At 39.5% G+C, this 20,667-nt stretch overlaps 1 protein-coding gene across 1 annotated transcript in view; it reads left to right on the forward strand.

Moving 5' to 3' along the window:
- The first annotated feature begins 423 nt into the window (after positions 1 to 423).
- Tox (thymocyte selection associated high mobility group box) overlaps positions 424 to 20,667 on the forward strand; it is a 297,989-nt gene continuing 277,745 nt past the window's right edge. Inside the window, exon 1 of the mRNA XM_040741471.1 lies at positions 424 to 829. Within this exon, the coding sequence (XP_040597405.1) occupies positions 728 to 829 (102 nt within the window). The 5' untranslated portion in view covers positions 424 to 727. The remainder of the gene's footprint in view (positions 830 to 20,667) is intronic.

Genomic DNA, 20,667 nt, shown 5'->3' on the forward strand with positions numbered 1-20,667 from the left:
ACCTCCACAGCACCCACCCGGAGGTGCTGACTGGGATACCGCGGACGCTGCCCCAGGGTCCCGCCACTAGTGCTCGGGCAGTGCTCCCCTCCTCCGCACCCCGCGCTCCTCCCTCGCCCGGTCCCTGGCCCCCAGCAGCAGCCTTCGGACCGCGTCCAGCCGCTATCAGCACCCTGCCCGCTCTGGGGCACTAGTCTCCTCTGGTCCCTATCTTCTCCTGGGTCCCCCCTACTCCCTCATCCCAGGCCTCTAACGTGGAGAAAAACTAAAAGCAGAATAAGAGAGAGTCTCCAATAAAACGCCCAGTACCTCGAGCCCGAGCGCGAGTGCCGGGCGACGAGGGGCGCGGGAGGCGGGGATGGGGTGGCGGGCGGGGGGGACAATGAGCGCGTGAAGTTACCTGCCCGGCAGCGGCGGGGCCGAGAGCGCCGGGGCCCAGCGGACCAGGCAGGCTGCGCGCTCGGCGTGGACGGGTGCGCGCCGCGGCTTCGAGGGGGGAAGAGTTGAGCGCTTTTCCACCCTCTATTTTTTTCCTCTCTTTTTTCTTTTTCTTTTTTTTTCTCCTCTTCTTAAACAAACCACAAACGGATGTGAGGGAAGGAAGGTGTTTCTTTTACTCCTGAGCCCAGACGCCTCTCTCTGTTCCGTCTAAGCTTGTTTTTTGCTGAGCACTTTTTTTATTTTTTCAAAAAGGAAAAGAAAAGGAGTTGCTTGATGTGAGAGTGAAATGGACGTAAGATTTTATCCACCTCCAGCCCAGCCCGCTGCTGCTCCCGCCGCTCCCTGTCTGGGACCTTCTCCCTGCCTGGACCCCTACTATTGCAACAAGGTGAACGCTCTGCTTTTGTCTGCACCGATTCTGGCGGCTCGATCCTGGGAGGGGGGCGGCGGTGGTCGGGCCGCGCTGTGGCCGGCAGGGCGGACTGGGCCGGCTCGGGGAGGCCGGTCCCGGGCGCGCTCGGTCGCAGCCCGCGGCGGCTCTGCGTGCGCTCGGGTAGTAAATATTGTGGAACAGCTTCGGGGGTTTGCCAAACAACGCGATTGTGCGGAAAGTGACACGATTTGCTCGGATTCTTTCCTTCCTGCTGTTCGCCACTAAGGATCCCTGCTTAGGTTTTCCGGGAGACATTAAAAAAAAAAAAAAGAGCGAGCGATCGAGAGAGAAAACACACTGAATACTTTGGGGGGTGTGTCTGGGGTCCGGGAACTGAGGCAGAGTAGGAGAATTCAGTTTATTTTCTAGTTCCTTCTTCTCCCTCCCCTTCTTAGACAGCAGGGGCTCCAGGCATTGCTTCCTTGCTCCGGATCACTTGCCAGAGAAGCAGCCAGGAATCGGGGTACCGGGACCCCTGAGGCTCCGGCGTTCCCGCACCATGAAAATTATTCTATAACTCTTTTGTTTTCTGTTCCGGCAGCAGAGTCGGAGTTCCGACGCTGGCCCTTGTGGCTCAGGGCGCAGTGGGCTAGTCATATTATGATTTGGGGGAACATATCCCGTTTGGGGTGCGCAGAAATAGCAAGTTTACTGGAAGCCAAGGTAGCGTTTCGCGTTTAAGTGTAAAGCTCTGACACTGGTCCCCAGGCTGAAGCTGGGCTGCACCATAGTCGGCTGACCACCAGTGCAAGCGCCACTCGGGACAGGAGGAAAGCATGGTGACCCAAAATAAGGACACTGGCCAAAGCTGCCCGGAGCTCTGTTTGGCCCAAGTATAGGATAGTCAGGGGTTTCTAGGGAAGTCATTACTCTCCTGGCTTCATGAATGCAAAACCCGAGAGGGACATGGAGGAATTGACTCCCAGGAGAATTCACAGACCGTGGTTGTCCTCTCCTGGGTCTTGTTGGAGGCATAAATAGTTGTGGCCAGCAGAGGTTAGTAGGTAGAGTTCTCTGAAAAATGTGGCGGGCCTTTTGGACTCTTGGTTCTGGTTTGAACCCACCACCCACTCCCAGTCCCTTCAGTCACTTCTCACCGACCTTTTCCACTGGAAAAGTCGTTTGGACTCCCAACATTTGTTTTCTGAGGAGTCATCAAGTCATCACTTTAGCATGTTATGTAGAGGTGTTCAGTGGGCTACACCCCTGACCCCTGGTCATTGCGCGCGCGCGCGCGCGCACACACACACACACACACACACACACACACACACACACACACACACACTGAGTTAAGCAGACATCACCCGTGGAGAAGCAACTGGGTGCCTTGTCCACTTTAATACTCAATAAAAGAGGTGTGTGCGAAGGAGATTAGGAGTTAGGAAAGCTGGTGAAATAGAAAGATTCCCACATATAGAGAGTCCTTGAGCCAGAGACAACTTGGAAGGTACGGGGAACTTTAGGAAACACAGAGGAGTTTGTGCGATGAAGTTTTACTATTTGCTGGTAACACCATTCTTACAGCCTAAAATCTATTCTGACTTTAAAACCCAGGTTTTTGTGCTTGTTACTTTTAATTTCCCTTCATAACAAGAATACTGTTGCTTTTTTCTTTAAAGTAGGCAGTCTGTCTTGGAGATTAAAGACCTGTTCTGTAGTTGCTACCAGAATAAAAAACTCAGCACCCTTTTTTGGCAATAAAACTATACAAGCTTATTACATTTACCAGTGAGTTTAGGCTCCAAAAAAGAAGGTAATGACTTGAATACACATTTCACTCGTCATTCTTGTGAAAGTAGGGTCAGATTTAATTTAAAAGTTAAATGCTTTGGAAAATCAGGAATTACTTCAATATATTAAATCATTTCCCAATTAAGTGCCTTAAATAATTTTAGAGGGTTGGTGCTGTGAGTTGAATAAATTAATTTTGAAAGTCTTCACCATTTCTTTGCTAGCTCATTGAAGTTCCTTTTAAGTCACCCTGTGTGTAAGAAGCAACTGTTCTTTTTAAATGCAAATTAGCCATCCTTTCTATAGACTAGCTGCAAGTCTTCTATTTAACTTACACAGGGAATAATGGATTTTTAAAAATGCAAAGTCATAAGACTTGTTTCTTCCAGGAGAAAAAGACCTCATGGAAATGTTTCTCCAGGGACTCTTCTCCTGCCCATCCCTATGTCACAGTCTATCAAATATATTTGTCACTGATCCCTGATTGTATTAAATGTACTGAGAAGGTTTGAAGGTCCCACAAAGCCCAGGCACTTGTTTCCTACTCCATCGTGATTTACACTGGTATAAAATTCCTGCCTCAACCCACTGTTTGAACTACTTGGGACTGAGTCAATTAGTGCTCATTTTGCAGTGACCTGCAGAGATGTGAAAAAGGGAAGAAGTTTGGAAAGGTGGAAAATGAAAGCTTTACATATATTTAGCAATACCCAAGTTGGATCAGACTTCCTATATAGACGAGATTCCAAAGTCATCCTGTTCTCATTCTGAGATGGAATGAATTATAGTTTATTAGAAATAACAGTCACTTTGTTAGGTTATTTGTATTTAACAGGTTGATAAGATCATAAATTACTAATTATCTTTATTTAAACCTGTCAACACTGTACTGTTTAAAGTTGGTGTGCTAAGTCCCAGTGGAACCATAACTTTCTGTGCTTTGGTATCTTACAGCTGTAAATATAGTTTTCTGGTGGCATTTTTTTCTCAATGTCAGAAGAGACCCTAATTGAGAAAATGAATATCCTCTTTCTGAGCTTTTCTGAATTGAAATGTGGCTGTTTTACTTCGCTGACACTTCCCAGCCCCACTGCTCTGTACATTGCCAAAACACTGTTTAGATTTTTCAGTTATTAAACTCTGTAGGAGGCACATTTGGAAGCAGTTTAACCCAGTGCTCTTTTGTAAGAGCACGGTGCATGATGAGCATATCACAGTGCAAGCTGGCCTTCACGTTCATGCAGCCTATTGGGGGAACAAGGCAAATGATGTTGGTTACAGCAAGGGAGTGAGGTATCCTTTCCCTTATACAAACCGCACAACAGTGGCGTGGTGCACGCTCTATGTAGGTCAGCTTTTGAAAGAGCAGTGGAGCTCAAGACTGGCCAGAAGCATGTAAGCTGGGGGAAACAGCCTCACTTCTTGCAGCTGAAAGCATAGTTGTATTGTAGACTCTGAAAGATGGGTACCAGAGCAGAGTTTCATCTAATTAGACTATTTTAAGTAACAGTGTATCCCTTAATTGAACTGAATGTTACCAAAAGAAATTAGATTAAATGAGCTCCCAATTGGAGTTCAGTAGCAAAATATAGTCCTACTTTTTTTTTGTTCTAGTTGAAGATGTCAAATCATCAGTTTGAACGTATACCTACAGAGTAATAACAGCTTTCAGTTTCTTAGTGCAGTGTCATTTCTAAAGACTGTTTTCACTGATTTTATGCTAAAATGGGACAAAGACATGGCACTTTTTTCATTTTTGCAATGATGTGGTGCATTCAGTTATTGCTCAGTATCTGCCCACACATAAGGAGTAGTAATGCAATTATGTTATTGCTTGGCTAATGATAGGGATGCTGACCTCGGCCAGCAGTCGGAGGGGAATCATAGGTTTACTGTTCACAGAAGCTGCTTTTATGGGCTCATGTTCTGAGTCTACCATTGGTGGATTTCAAAACTGGGAACTCTACACAAAAACCTAGGCTTAATACTAGTTACATACATAGAATGGTTGCCATTTGGAATTCTGTGCTTTTGATTGCAATGAAAATGGGAAGTGAATATTCTTTCCATGTAGATTCAACGGAGGGATTATTTGTGGACAGATGTTACACCTGTGATAACTTTTGAGCAAAACAATATTAATCATAGTCTATGTGAAATCTTCTTTAGATTTATTTTCCTTCTTATATTGTATTATGTGTTAACTTTAATGTGACAGACCACACCATGCCTAAATAGAGACTTCCAAGCACACTGAGATGAAGCCATTACTCCTATCTTGATGAATAAATGTAAGAAAGAGGAAGCTGGAAGGAAGAGAAACAGGACTGAAGAGGATAGAAGGGGAAGAAGAGATGTTTGTAGGCGATTTAGAGCATCATAATTCATTAGCCTTGTCCATAAGTACTAGAATTCTATCACTATATACCTGCACATATATTCATACTCTGTACACAATTTGCATAATCAAGGCTTCCTTGGGAGTTGTGTATGCTGGACCCTTCTACAAGGTGATGAGTTTATAGACAAGAGAAAGCATAAACCAAGAAACCATACAGTTTGGGACACTAAATCTGATAGCATACCAAAACTTTTAAATTTAGCTGTCTTGACTTTGTGAGATATTTTAGTGTCACCAATTCAAGTTTTTAAATGTGCCAAAATTATATTTATGAGGTCTGCAGAGGCATTATTTTTCACACAGCATATGTGGCTTATTATTCTGAAAATGTATTGTATATTTTGACAGTTACTGGATGATAATACTAAGAAGACTTGATAGTTTGCTTAGGTATAAAATCTAAAGTAATATTTAATATCTACTTGAATATGTAGTGTAGAGTTGAAATTATTTTTGTGCTGTTTTTGCAAAGAGGTTAAGAACAAGACAACAGTAAAAGCCAGAGGAAATAGGGAAATTGATTCCAGTTTTGTGTATGACTGTTTGTAGTCTTTTCACACTATTTTATACACGTGATTGGCTGAAGTTAGATGGGATAGCCTAGGATACTGGAGGAAAGGGATGTGTGCTTGGGTCCCTGGGCATTTTATTGCCTGCCACCCAGCCCCTCTCCATTGCCTTCACTCCTTGAACAACCTATTCTGGATACTGTCCTGCCCATTGTTATCTCAGCTCCTACGAGTTGTGCTGTCTATTCTCAGCCCTCCTCCTTTGCAGGTCTTTGACTGATGGTTGTGGCTGCCTCATCCCCCTTCATCATGCCAATCTATCCTATCTTTCTGAAGGACCCTGATTGTATTCTATGACTAATGAGAACTGAGGCACTTACTTTTTAAAATCCCAAGACCATACCCTCACCAACACTGTTGTCATACTCTAATAGGCCAAGAAACAGATATGGCGCTATAGAGGAAAAACAACTGTGACCAGTTTTTCTAGGCCATCCTCTTCCTCTTCCTACCCAATAATTAGAGTTTAGAGACATGACCCTTGAAGCTCATCCTCAACAAGAACTCCAGAACAGTATCAAAATGAGACCATGGCTAGGCTGTGGTGGCACACATCTTTAATCCCAGCACTGGGAGGAAGAGGCAGGTAGTTTCTGAGTTTGAGAACAACCTGCTCTACAGACAGAGCAAGTTCCAGGAGAGCCAGGACTACACAGAGGAACACTGTCTTGAAAAAAAAAAACAAACAGAAACCAACAAAACAAAACAAACAAAACAAAGCTGAGACAGTGACCCTCAGTTGTCACATACAGTAGGTTAAGTATGTTATTTTTCCAGAGAGAAACTGCTTATCATTTGCATGTATTCCTATGAGAACACCCAATGAAAAACTTAAATTAGAAGAGTTAGCCTTGCAGAGTTTATTGACCTAATCACGTCACATTTAGATAATGTGACCACTCTGAATTTTATCTATCTTAAGGTTTACCAGGAACTCATAAGTGGGAGTTCTGTTTGATGTATCAATAAGTATGAGCTATTGATCATCATGGGTTGGTTAAGCACTTTTGCTTAGAACAAAACTCATGCAATCCCATCCTAGAGTCTAAACTTGAAAGGAAGACTGCAGTCCACCATAGCCATAGATACTGAGACCCCTAACCATCGTAACCATAGTTTTTATCTTCAAGAAGCTTCCATTTGAAGTGTCTACATGTGGTACCTGTTTATTTTGTTTAAACTTAATGTTTACTTTTTACCAGTTTCAGGAATGCCATGTTTTCCCTAGCATTTGCCTTCACTTTGAGTTGTGGACATATTTTCTGTTCTCTGAATGTGTGCTTTTCTGAATTAGTATCCCTGGTCTGCTTTGGATGATACTGATTTACTTTAGTGGAACCTGGTATGTCAAAATGATGCAGTTTACATCTGCTCTAATGAATTTGAGAATATTGTTTTAATCCCTCTATGCCAAGTTTAATTCTGAAGAGCAATTCCTCATTAAAAACAGTTGAGTTATAGACTGCTTAGAAATGTGGTTTATAATGGAAGTGCCAACAGCCTGTTAATTATAGCAGTACTTCCTTCCATCATGCTTGGCGATGTGCAGTCCACATTAATCTTCATGAACTTTTCTTGGTCTACCATGTGTTTCCCTATCACCTTCCTATTGGTAACAGGAAATATATATATGTGTGTGTGTGTGTGTGTGTGTGTGTGTGTGTGTGTGTGTGTGTGTGTGTGTGTGTGTTTGGACAATCAAGTTAGCAGAATAGGCAGTAACAGAGCCCTCCCAGGTAGCAGAATAGGTAGGATTGCTGTCCTCCCAGTAAGAAGCTTTTGTTCTTTTATGATGGAAGGGCAGGATTTCCCCAGCCCTCCTCAGCTTGATCTCCTAAGAGTGCCTCACTTGATGAAAAAATTTGAAGATAATTTTTGAAATCAGTCTTTAGTTTCCATTTTACCCAGGAAAACTCATCACTGGTGTATATTTACAGTCACAAATGGCACAAAACCCGTGGCACTATGAACTACTTTTCTTTGTCCACTTTTTTTAAGCTGAAAAGTTTTACGTGTTTCTGCTTTAGGGAAGTGTCTGTTGCTTTTCATCATTAAGTTGTAGCCTTTTCCAAAATCTATATTGAGTGGATTCCTAGTGAAGCAAAGGCATGGTTGGCTGATACAAACTTTTGCCAGTGGCCAGGAAAACATATGTTATGAGTAACAACCGTATATTTACAAGTTACATGTATCTGACCCATAGTGGTAACAAAATAAGTTTCTACATCAAATATCCTTTGAATGAGGCCATGGATTCCACTGTCAGTGTTTTCTCCAGAGAAATTGTGAGTGCACAGTATTTATGTAATAAATGTGTTTGGGTTTGTGAGTGTGTTTCTGTACTTCTCATGGTCCTCAACATATTTCTGGCCATAAATGCATGGGAGACTTTATCCTCACTGGCAGACTGCATCAATCAATGTGTACAAGAACAGCAATTAAGGAAATCATCACAGCTACTAAGAATCCCCAGTGATTACTCCCTTTTAAGAAACTTAGCCATATTTCAGAGAGAAGGATGCTTTCAAATGCCAGTGCTTTAATTGGACATATGCTATAACCTAGTAGACTAGAGAACTAGGTCTTTCTGAGGAAAACTCCAGGCCTTTCTCAAGAAAAGGCCTCTTTTTGTTGATAGTTTGGATGAGACCTCATAATTCTGTTTCATATTTACCTTTAGGTAAAATAAACCCAACCCCAAGAGGGTGTAACTCTGTCCTGCTCTGCTTGTCATTGTCTGGGAAACCTAACTTTGTTCTGAGGCTGGATCAAAGTTCTGATACTAAAACCTTGTGTCACATTCTTCCGTGTGTCCAGGAAAGAAAATAACTTACACTGGAATCCACGTGACAATTCAAAGCCAATAGAGATGGATTATTTTGTGACCCTTTGGTAAAGGACATTCAGTAGTTCAAAGAATGGCAGGCTGTAGCAAAACACTATGTTCAGCTTGTTTCTGTTTCTCCTGATGGAACTGTTCTTAAAAGTGTCATATTAGTGAATCTTTTGGATGTTAGTGAAAAAGATAAAATCTTGGGGGGGGGCAAAAGAGAAAATGAGAAAGATGGGATCTGCTCAGGTACAATTTGTGATCCCTTTCCTCAAATATTGGTAAGCCTTGCTGGGAAACTTTTCCTTTTTCTTCTCTGCAGTCAGAGGCCTTGTTCCTAGTGAGAAAGATGCTACAGGTGCCTAATCTGCGGTGTCAGAAGGCAGAATAAAGGTTTAGAACAGCACATAAAAAAGGTTCCTGACTTCAGGGAATCAAGGTCACCTCTCTGCCCTTTCCTTTGATATATGCGTCAAATATTTACAATATTATATGAATAATGAATTAGCAAATGGGTCAGTTGTGTCTACAGAAACTACAGTTACTTTAGAAGACAGTGTGTTGTCTGATTTCCCTAAGCCTTTAACTCAATGAAATGGTTGACATAGAGAATAGTGAGGAAGTTTTTCAGGCATTGGTATTTTGTCAGGTAAATATCAGTTCTTTTTGAAGTCAGTACTCCTTAGCCTAAAATGCCAGTAACAATTGTATAAAGAGAAATGTTAATAATAAAGAGGCAAGATAACCTTTCAACAAAAGTATATTTTATCATTTGGCAGATGTAGTCATGAACATTAATCATAGAAACCTGCAGATAGTAAAAGCTTAATATCAAAGCTAATGATTTATTTTATGTTAATGACTTTCTGCTCGGGCATAAAAGACTGCTCATAATGGACTCTCAGAGCTATGTTCAGTTACTAAGGCTAATGGCATAATCTTTCTCTCCCAAAATTAAGCTTTTGAAATAAATTATGCTGTTATTTTTCAAGGTAACTCTATAAAATTTACTGCAAAACTAATCTTTTAAGAACTGCTTAAAGTAATAAAAAAAGGTGGGGGGAAATCCCAGCACAGCTTTTCCAGTTTGTGAACAGTCTTCCTTAATTAGAGAAAAGAAAGTTTTCATGCATGCTACTATCACTGACCCTGTGATACGGGAGAATTTTTGAAGTTAGACTTGTGTAACACACTCTGCCTTTTGGGGAGTGCATGGAACACCACAATGGAACATGTATTTCTCCTCCATTACCAACCAATAATGAGCCAAGTGTTACTAAGATGCTGGAATATTTCACTGAGGCATTTTGAAAATCATGTTTACAATTAGTTATAACCAACATTATATTTCAATAAGAGATAATTTGCCTGTTAAAGTTCACATAATGTGCTAATCATGTCTGGTGGTTAATAAAGGCCTCCTACTCACTCCCCTGATGGCTATAAAAGGCTATTATATTCGTGGTAGCAGTTCAGGTACAGCTGCTGCGTGTTAATAATGCATCATTGTCCCGCTAATCAACACAGCAAAGGTCAGCACCCCTAAGCACCAAAACCACCTAGGCTCTTTCCAAAATATTTATTAAGACCTTCACAGTGTATCTGTTCATTTTCCATAGCCTCTAGTCAGTTAATTCCACTCCAAGCTACTTCTGCGATAAAGGTTTGTAACCTAAGCTGGGTCATGGAAGAGATTAATATATATTCATGTTATTCTTCTCCTGTATACATGTTTCCATTTCCACATTCACTTACTGAATTAGTGTCTAATGGTAACAGCTATGAGCCCCTTTGCAATTAAGAAGGTGCACACCAAAGTGAGGAGAGTCAAACCTCACATGTCATTTAAGGAGACATTTAAGAGTAAAACAGCTTCTATATATCCAGAATTATTTCAAGCACTCAGAGTAAATCAGGCAAGGAGAGGAGATACTTATAATATAAAGAGAAATCAATTAATGTTAGTCTATAGACTTGAGGCAGTAGTGAAATAATGTTTTCTTAATTGTTCTTTTGGAATAGGGAAACAGTACTAGTAAAAGCTTCCTAAGCCATATTTTCTGCATACAAAGATTATATTCACATGGGATTTTTTTCTGGAAAATTGTGCAAATCAGTAAGCCAACATTTATCTGCATTAAAATTGGGGAGACAAGAATTTATAGGCATGGTGATAGTCTGTTTCCTTGCCCTCTGTTCATGTAAGGTAACTCTTGTTTTTGTGACCTTTGAGAGAAGACAAAGTGTTAAGTGAATAAGACCTCAGTTTCTCATAATGTATTTTTGCTTTCTGACTTTTGTTATTCAGTTTGATAACCTTGAGTGTGAGTGAGTATGTATATGGGGAGGTGTAAATATTTTCAGAGGAGAAAAACAAAACAAAACTGTGTTCCCATGATCAAGATGGCTAGTGGGAGGAGCTTCTGTGGGGGGAAACCTAATGTACAATGGTGCATTTGTCATGCTTTTAATATATAATGCCTAAAATCAAATATGTACAGGCACAGTTGTGATCTATGAAGTTGCTGGCTCAGTGCCATTGTTTGTAGTCTCTACGGTTGTCATACATTGTTCTTTGCACATCATACCCTTACAGCAGAATTTGACACAATTTCTAGCTCTCAGCTCTGCACCATTCTCCTTGCACAGTATACATGAGTTTGACAGGGTGTGTTGAGGACAACCCTGGCAAGCAATTGATATTTTGAAGTGGCAGGCGTTTCAGCAGCTGCCTGCTTGTGAAAAGGGAATGATAAGATATACTGTATTGTTAGTTTCAGGGAAAGCATTAAGGTTTAAGCTCTGTAAAAATGTACACATTATTCGTCAGTGGTAGAGCAAGTCTTTTATGTTTGTAGAGCTTAGCTGCCTGGCTCATGTGAACTACAATGACATTGGTCAGTAAATGAATAGGAGTACTTTGAATTTGAACTGCTGCCAATTTTGCACCAACAAAGGAACTGACAAAGGAAAGATTTTATGTGAAATGCAAAGCACACGCAATGTTTGCGGGGGTGGGGAAAAGAAAGCCAGAGCAAGAGAAAATAAAACCCACACTAAAAATTCTCTAACATATACTTGCAAGGAGTCCAAATAGTTAAGACATATCTATTTTTCATGGTTCATCAGCTAAAACCTAAGCTGTTTAAAAACCTGTTGTATACACATGAGCTTTCAAAATACGATCATATGGAATGGAGAGTGTTTTTTTCTAAACATCTCACTAGCCCTGGAGGCCTGTTGGCAGAGTATCAGAGTCACCCACTGCTGGAGCCCTCAATTCACTGTCTCTTTTTGGTAGTGGGAAATTGTACTTTAATCAGTTATGGCACTTTCAGTGTGTAACGTTCATTAGTAAGGCAATTTGTCATGACTGTTAATGGTTAGGATACAGGCGTTCTCTCACTTGCAGAATCTGGTAAGTAAGGAGACTAATATTTCCACATCTGATAGTATTAACTTGTTTCAAATTTGTAATCCAAGGTTAGTTGCTCATAACAGACACAGCAGCAGACTAACAAGCATCCTGTATTCAATTTCCCTGCATCACTTTATGGACTTAGGGCTTTAAAGCACTCTAATGCACTATTAGGAAGGGTATAGTCTTTGGTTCGATGTTTAACAGAAGATAACTTGTGAACAGAGTTACTTCAAGATTTCTCTGTAAAGAATTTATGCGTATAACATTTTCTGTAGAGCTCCAAAATTGTGAGTTTAATGGGTTCGTATTTCTCGCCTGCTACATAGTCTTCTCATGATTACAAAAGTCACTTTTCTATTGGTTGATAAACTGGACGGTCACTTTTCCTGTGGACATAGAGTCCTATCTAGTTTGAAAATTTTTAAATTCAGTGGTAAACCCTTCAGAATGAAGAAGAAATAGGAAAGTGTTTCCTTTAGTAGTTTGCTCTGTAAACTCATTGTTCATAGTTCTCAGCAATGGAAAGAGGTTTTTGAAGACAACCCCAGCTGCAAAGACCAGAATTTTTAAAGCATAGTTTCTATTTTTTAGATATGACATCACAAAGCTTTCCAGATCCAATTTTGTTGACACTTTCATTTTTAATGAAAGAATCTGGCCTTCAGAGCCTAATGATTTCTTAGAACAGAACCCTTTCTTGCTAGCAAGCAAAGCTGCTACTGTTTTAGTTCCTGTGGAATAGTCCACTGGTACGCTTCGCTGAACGTTGTCAGAAGGGCTTCCATCATGATTGACAAGCGGCAGGAATGTGAATGGAAATTTTAATTGCATATCATGTGTGCATATCAGAGTGAGTGAATTCAGAACTGTGTTTAGCTCCATATCTCTGCAGGTCAGCCATGCTAAAAAAGTGCTCTTTTATGTACAATTTCCAAAAGAGAAAGGTGTGTGTGTGTGTGTGTGTGTGTGTGTGTGTGTGTGTGTGTGTGTGATGAAATCATGCTTTACTCATCTCTAAAGTGAAACACTTGGGTTCTGTTAGTTTCAGAGTTTGAAAGTAGAACAAAAATCTATTTAGAGATTTCTTTCTTTTACTTATAATATGCTTGGATGATGTAAATTCTTAGCTACAAATTGGGGAAAATCTGCCGGAACATATTTTTCTTATGGCACTCGCTATGCAAAGTGTTTCTCTTGGTCTGCTCTCACTGGCCCTCCCTAACAGTACTTTGAAAAGAAAGAACAATCCTAAGCCAGTGGGAAAATATACTGAGGTCAGTTACCTGCCTGTGACTTTCAGATTGTTAGAAAAGATTTTATAGAGAATGAAGGTGGAGACAAGACAATGTATTTCTGAGATATAGAAGATTCATACTGGCCAAGCAGTGGTGGCACATGCCTTTAATCCCAGCACTCAAGAGGCAGAGGCAGGCAGATCTTGGTGAGTTAGAAGCCAGCCTGGTCTACAGAGCAAATCCAGGACAACTAAGGCTACACAGAGAAACCCTGTTAAAAAATTTATACTGCATTTGAAATTATTTAAAAAGCAAAGAAATTCTTCGTTGGTGGCACACGCCTTTAATCCCAGCACTCGGGAGGCAGAGGCAGGCGGATCTCTGTGAGTTCGAGACCAGCCTGGACTACCAAGCGAGTTCCAGGACAGCCTCCAAAGCCACAGAGAAACCCTGTCTCGAAAAAACCAAAAAATAAAAATAAAAATAAAAATAAAAAAAATAAAAAGCAAAGAAATTCTTATTGTAAAATGACATGAATGAACATTAAGTGTTAATTTAGAAAGAAATTTCCTCCTTTCTTGATGACATAAAGCTAGAGATATTTCCAATACCACTTCTTTGTCAAAGTGCCATAGTGGGCATATTCTACTATCTTGTTGAACTGTCTACAATATGATACATGTGTGATTTTAAAGTGGGGTAAAAGTTTCTTTGTGAGGTAACTTTAGCTACAATAATCCCAAGTGAATCAAGAATTTAGTAATGTCAAAACAGAAGAGAAATTTATTTTTAATTTCTTGAGACATGGTTTCACTATGTAGACTTGGCTCACAGAGATCTGCCTGCCTCTGCCTCCCATGAACTGGGATTCTTAAGGGATACACAGTGTGCATTTTTCATTTGATAGGATGTTGAAGTTTGGTACTTGGATAGTAGATCCAACACAAAGTTGCTTTTCTGTATCTTTTTCAGTTAGGCAAGAGAAAGGTCAATGCTATGATAAGGAGGGGTGAGCAGAAAGAGTGGCAACCTTGCAGCCTGAGGATGCCCCAAGGAAATTTAACTTTGTTCTGGCCCCTGAAATTTTATGTCAACAATTTTAGATCATACAAAATAATCACTGATAATTCAGCCTTCCTTTGCTCCATTGTGTTATAGATGTTCCATGTTTTGTACGGGGTGACATTTTTTTCTGATGTTCTGAAAGACCAATTTATATATGTTTCTGAGGACTTAGCCTAGGGTATATATGAACTTTAGGAAGAAATGAGCATAACAGTGAAAGCATTAGGGCCATTTCCATGTTGGCTATTGCACTTATAACCTGGTACTATTTCCATGACAAACTCTAACGTTCAGGTTGGTCTGGTGTAGACACCATGTAGATGTTTGCACACAGGTGAAATGAAATATTTCAGTGTAAGACGACTTTTTATTTGTTTAGTTATTGGTGTTGGTAAAAAGCCAACCTTGTCTTGAATATGCAAGGGACAAGAGAAAGGCTGAGGAATGAGTAGGATCTGGCTGAAACCCAATCTTAGCAGAACACAGATAACCATGACAGATTGCAGCATAACTGCTTTGACAGAGAGCCTGAAGTCATAGTGTGAGGGTCAGAAAAGAGGCAAGGAATTGATGCTGGAGGATCTCCTATGGCTTCCTGGAGGAAGCAACACTTTAGCTGGCCTTAAAATTTGGGAGTCAAACAAGAGGAGAGTTACTTCTGTGTTTTAGACTTCCATTTTTCCAAATGACACGAGGAAACTTAAAAACAGATTGGAGGTTCTGCTCAGTGGTGGAGTATGGAGACTGAGGATTGTTGCTCAGTGGTTGAGCACAGAGACTGGCGGGTGTCATTCAATGGTTTAGTACATGCATATTTGACTTCAGGTCAAATCTGTGCAGCCAAACAAAGCTAATCAAGCCAAACAAATAACAACTCTGAAGAAACCAATCAGAACAAGTTTTGCGGGACTAGCAATACATGGTGTCATAGCTAAGGACAGGAGGAAAATCTACCTCTTGTCTTTGTAGTAACTATACTCTACATCACTATTAAGATTTAGCCTTTTCTCCTTCCTGGTAGGAAGAAAGTGAATACACAGATAGTGACAGAACTCTGACCTTCTGAGAGATGTATCAGTGCTAATTATCCACATGTCAAAAGCTTTTCCCCAGTAAAAAGCTCTAACAACTCTAGCCAAAGCACAAAAAACATTGAAATTGAAGAAAGACATGGAAGTGTGAGACCCAGGACTATGGAAGGTAGGGAATATGATGTGGTGGGTTAAACTACTGGAATGAGACCTCTGGAGAGAGAATTGAGTCTAGCTAAAGGGATAAGCTCCCTGCAATGAGATGTGCTTTCTGAAGTGGGAACAGTCAGGAGCATATGGACCTAACTAGAATGATAGGGGAAGTTGGGATAGAAATCAAATGCTTGTTGTGAGTGGAATCATGTGAGTCCCTGTTTAACATGTGCTTACCTATAATCTCACTAGTTAACTTTGCATCTTCTGAGAATTGTGTGGATTTGGGGCAGTGCTTGCCTGGTGAAAAGTGGGAGAGCACTGGCCAAGATTTCCTGAGATCCCAGCATCAAGGAAAAAGTGGGTGCCATGTTACACTCTGCAATGCATCCATGTCTATTTGAAGTAAGCTTATACTCAATATCAGTTAGAGTTTAGTTAAATACTCTATTCTAGGAAACTGGCCCATTCCTTAGCCTAGTAGTTTGCTTTGAGAAATGAGTTTGAGGGATGGAGAGATGGCTTAGCCATTAAAGGCTAAGATCACAACCAAAAATATAAGAGAAATGAGTTTGAATGCATAGGATGATGTGATGGTTTTTTTTTTGCAGTTGTTATTAAAACAATTAGGTTGAAGGACCTGTGTGACTTCTGTTAGGTTTTCTCTCCCATAAAAATTGAGGATTTCACTCATTCTAGCTCTTTGCTTTACCACCAAGAATTCTCTACTATCATTTGAAGATAGGCAATTATGAAAAGGGAGGAAGTCATGAAAAGGGAGGAAGTCAGATAGTTAGATGTAGTTGGGAGAATAAAATGTTTTTGTCACAGAATGAACTGATGATGGTTGGTAATAAGTGAAGATCTTCAAGTATGCTCTTATATTGTTAGGTACCAACATAGGACCTAACATGCTAACAATTTGGAAAGCTCAAAGGAGAGGAGTATGAAAAATTAAAGAGTAATAATGATGGTTTGCAGACAATGTTAGGTCACATACTCCATCTTGATAACAGAGATATTGACAACTCTCTCTCTCTCTCTCTCTCTCTCTCATACACACACACACACACACACACACACACACACACACACACACAAACCACAAATCTGACTTATTTTCACCTCTTGCTGATGTAATTTGTAACATGACTGCCATTACTTGCATGAATCCTTTAAGTTACTGCTTAAATACCTTTCCCTAGATTCTCTCCTATCTACAGGGGGCTCTATTCTCTCCCATCCTCTTCATCTTAAGGATGCACTTAGGTAGACCTTGCAGTACTGGGAAGACAGGATTTTTTGCTTGATGCATGGCCCAGGTAGATTCTAGGTGTATGCATGGAGGATTTCCCAAATACTAATATTCCTAAGTATGGAACTTACCATTAAGTCAAAGTTCTTCCCTTTTGTCCTTTAAGTCCCTTTACCTCAGTAGGTCCTGATCTGTTTTTTGTAGAGTTTGTCTGTAGATAAGCAGACATATATGACTAATGGAAATTCTCTCCAATGACATGAATGCTTTGTGCCCAATGATCATTTTATATTTTCATCTGTGCCTAAATCAGAATTACTGTTTAATACTTAAAATATTTCAAACTTTTGTCTAAAGACAATGAGAAACAGATTACATATAACTGATTCTGTGATGTATTTGTGGGTTTAGGAGCTTGTCTCATAGGGCTAGTTTGGACTTACTTCGGGTGAATGGGATGATGTTTGTAGATATGACCAAGCATCACCTAGTGATGGGGTGTGTTCTGAAAGACAAGTAGTCAAGAGATTTCATCTGTAATCATTGTAGTGTGTATACTTAACACAGCTCCATCACTGAGTGATAATATCGTATGGGGACCATTATATTTGTGGCTTGTCACTGACGGAAACAAGACTGTGTGTACATGTCTTTATTAGTTATTTACTCACTAAATATTGTCTGGTAAGTTCCTATGTGCCAAGAACTCTGCTGAAATCATGAGAAAACTAGTGTGTACTTAAAGAAGTGATATGCTTCAATATTATCTAGACGATTCTACTGAAAGATGAAAGTGAACCAAAAATGGAATAGACAATTTAAATTTTCCCCATGAGTACTATGACCATTGAATATGGTATCTTCCCATGTTCCTCCGTGTATTTCATTTCTTGTCTCTGTTCATTCCTGTGGTCTAGTTGGGAGGACAGGTAGTAGAAACAGCAGTTCCTTTCCCTTCTAAAGTCCTGCCTTCAAAGCACAGATGCCTGTGGGATACTGTGTCTTGGTAACATAAGCCAATAGTGATTGTTTATGAAGTAGCCAAGGGAATAAATTTTTAAAAATTGAAATTCTAGTCACACAAGTATTTAAGTCTTCTGAAATTTGAACTTGGTATCATTCAAAAATGAACAACAGGGTTTATTCTCAGTTTTTCCTTTGATGCTTCCATGGTCTGAAATCAGTTGCTTAATATTATCCAATGCCATTTTTTATATTGGAAGTCATTCACAAGCTCAGGATGTTTATAAAATGGTAACATAATCACTATTCATTTGCTCAGGTTCATCATAATAGATTTCAAAAGGTACACACCACTGCCCCGTTTAAAGTTATTATTTCTGATGAAGTCTGTGAATTCTGTAAGATAGGCATTGCGGGCTTATAAAATAATTCTGTGGATCTCATGTTTTCTTACCATCTCATTCCTTACCCTAATATGGTATGGAAGCAGACTGCAATTACACTTTCACAATTACTTTATTATACGGCTGAAATCTACTCCCGAAGCTCTTATTACCTTTTCCAAATACCATTTACACAGACCTGCTGATGGCTGTCAGCAGTGCTTCCTCGGGACAATCAGCCATTCTTAGTGGGTTGTGTTTAAATTCAGAGCACCACAAATAGAAAGCACCAATCTCTCCTTGCTGATGAATTTTTAATGCTCAAGCATTTATAATAATTCAAAGGACTTCATTACAACAGCATGCAAAATCAGGCCCGTGTGTTTTAGGATGTTGGATCTTTATTTGTGTTCTTTGTCAAAGAGGAAAAATGAAAACAGCATAATATTAACAGTGCACTTTTGTGTCTGTAGCAACCTGAGAATTATGATGTCACTATGTTCGAGCACTTTTGCCCTAAACAGAGGTCGTTTTAAGATTTCCTACTTCACATAATTTGCTCAAAAGCTCCTCCATTCTTCACAATTGCATTTTATAGGGGTAAAACAGACAAAATTCTACCTAGGTCTTTAAATGGAAGCTGAAATAACATAGATTCCAATATGGAATATATCTACATTTAATAACAAAAATGAAAATATTTCTTTTATATAACATACAGATGGGTTTTCATGAGTTTTGTTTGTTTTGTGTTTGTTTCCAGGTCTTCTAGAATTTTCCAAAAGGAGTTTTGGCTTACTTCAGAGCCTTCTCTTAGTCTTTTCCTCTCTTCAATGATATTTTTCCTTCACTCTTTTATTTCACTGCCAAACTCTACTTACATTAAAGTGTCTATATATTAGAACATCCTTCCATAAAATTATGGTATTTAAAATTAAATAAAATGAAATTACTACAATGTAATATCAACATTGTATTCTTTGAAAAATGAGAAAACTGAGCCAAATACAAATATTCAAGTTGTGCATATTCTTGTAAGTCTAGAATGTCAAATTTCCAGAATATACAGACAATTAATTATGATCCTCATTTTTTTCAAAGTGCCTAATTATATGAATATCTCTTTTAAAACATCATAATTACAAATTTATTTGGTTCCAGGCCATTTGCTGTCTTGCTGGTATGTTCCATATCATTTTGACTAGTGTGAACAATAAAGCAGATCGCCAAATTGTCCCATTTGCATCTCTGTGTGATAAACAATTGGCAATGGAACCATAGGGCCAGAGAACCAATGATCGAGCTTAAAAAAAAAAAACAAAAGAATCAGGTCAGGCTACTTAATTGACATCTTTTTTTTTTTCTCGAAATCATCAAATGTGACCACCTCAGGATTATTTAATAAAAAGCTTGAGGGAATCCACTGCTTCATTAAAGAGTAGACTCCACAGTACCTAGAAGGTCTGACAGTAAAAGGTACCAAATGTAAATATGCAACCTTGTCATTTAATCCATATTATAAGGAGAGACTCCATCACTTCTGTTGTATTTAGTACTATGAGCAATAAGCATAGCAAAGCAAGTTTTTATGATGCATTGCTTTGTTACATGCTAACAATGATCTCTACTGTTCCATCACAGCATTGCTAATGAAAACTACACTGTTTGGGACTGGTATACACCTGACGTCAGGTGTGTCCAAAGGCAGCTTGAGTTTATCAGTGGCAAATAAGAAGGCATTTCCTTAATGGATCATTGTAGCAAGAGGTCAAGTTATGAGTTGGAAGTTGGAACAGGAAATGGGGGATCAGAAAGCCATAATGCTGTGGAAGGATGGGTATTCAGAGGATCCAGAGAGTTGGGAAAGACTCAGGTATTTTACAAGACTTGAGAACAAACCAAGAACAGATTGCTGCTTCCTTGGTATAGGTACAGACACCTTTACTTTGCTGTCACAAATCCCAGCATTACTGACTCTATGTTAAGTGAGAGATACCTCAACCTGCCACCTATCAACTCACTGTTCCTTTCACAAACAGCAGCATCAGGATTTGAAGAGGCAGAGTTCTTGACTTCAACAAGTTGTTGATTTGAAAAATAATTATGTTGCAAAAGAATGCCAAGAGAACAGCATCAAAGAAAACTAGATCTTATTCAGTCAGTTCTTCAGGATTTTGGCTGACACCTAGGTGAATATCCTAGGAATTCTGGAATGTTCTTGAAAAAAGTCATTATTTTAGCAAGTTTATTGTCAGAAAATAGAGAAAGGAACCTTGTATAGTTTCCTGGGTCTTTCTCTACGTTGTCCAAGGCGCTCATGGAGACACATTTTTGGATGTTACAACTCAGCTGTTCCTTTTCACTGTGGCTCATTAGGACTCCTACACTTTTTTCCTTAGTGGCATAAAGATCCTATCTCCTTCCCCTGACCACATAGTACCAAGTCCAATTTAGCTGCTAAAGCAAAGACAAATGATTTATTTTGATCAAAAATAAAAATCACCTTCATGAAGCATGTTCAATGTTTTGGCAGACTGGTTCATCAGTTACCCATTTAGACATAGTATAGAAAACTTTTATGTATAAGACACAGGAAATACATTATTGTTACATATTCACAACCAATCATGTTTATACATTCTGAAACTATGAAAGTAGCTGACTTTGAATCCCCCAATAAAGCATTTTCTTTACCATCCTTTATAAACTATTTGGTCAGAAATGTTAGGATTTGTTATATCATCATAAGCATC

Source organism: Mesocricetus auratus, unplaced genomic scaffold (genome assembly GCF_017639785.1).
Source record: "Mesocricetus auratus isolate SY011 unplaced genomic scaffold, BCM_Maur_2.0 Super-Scaffold_6730, whole genome shotgun sequence".
Classification (NCBI taxonomy): domain Eukaryota; kingdom Metazoa; phylum Chordata; class Mammalia; order Rodentia; family Cricetidae; genus Mesocricetus; species Mesocricetus auratus.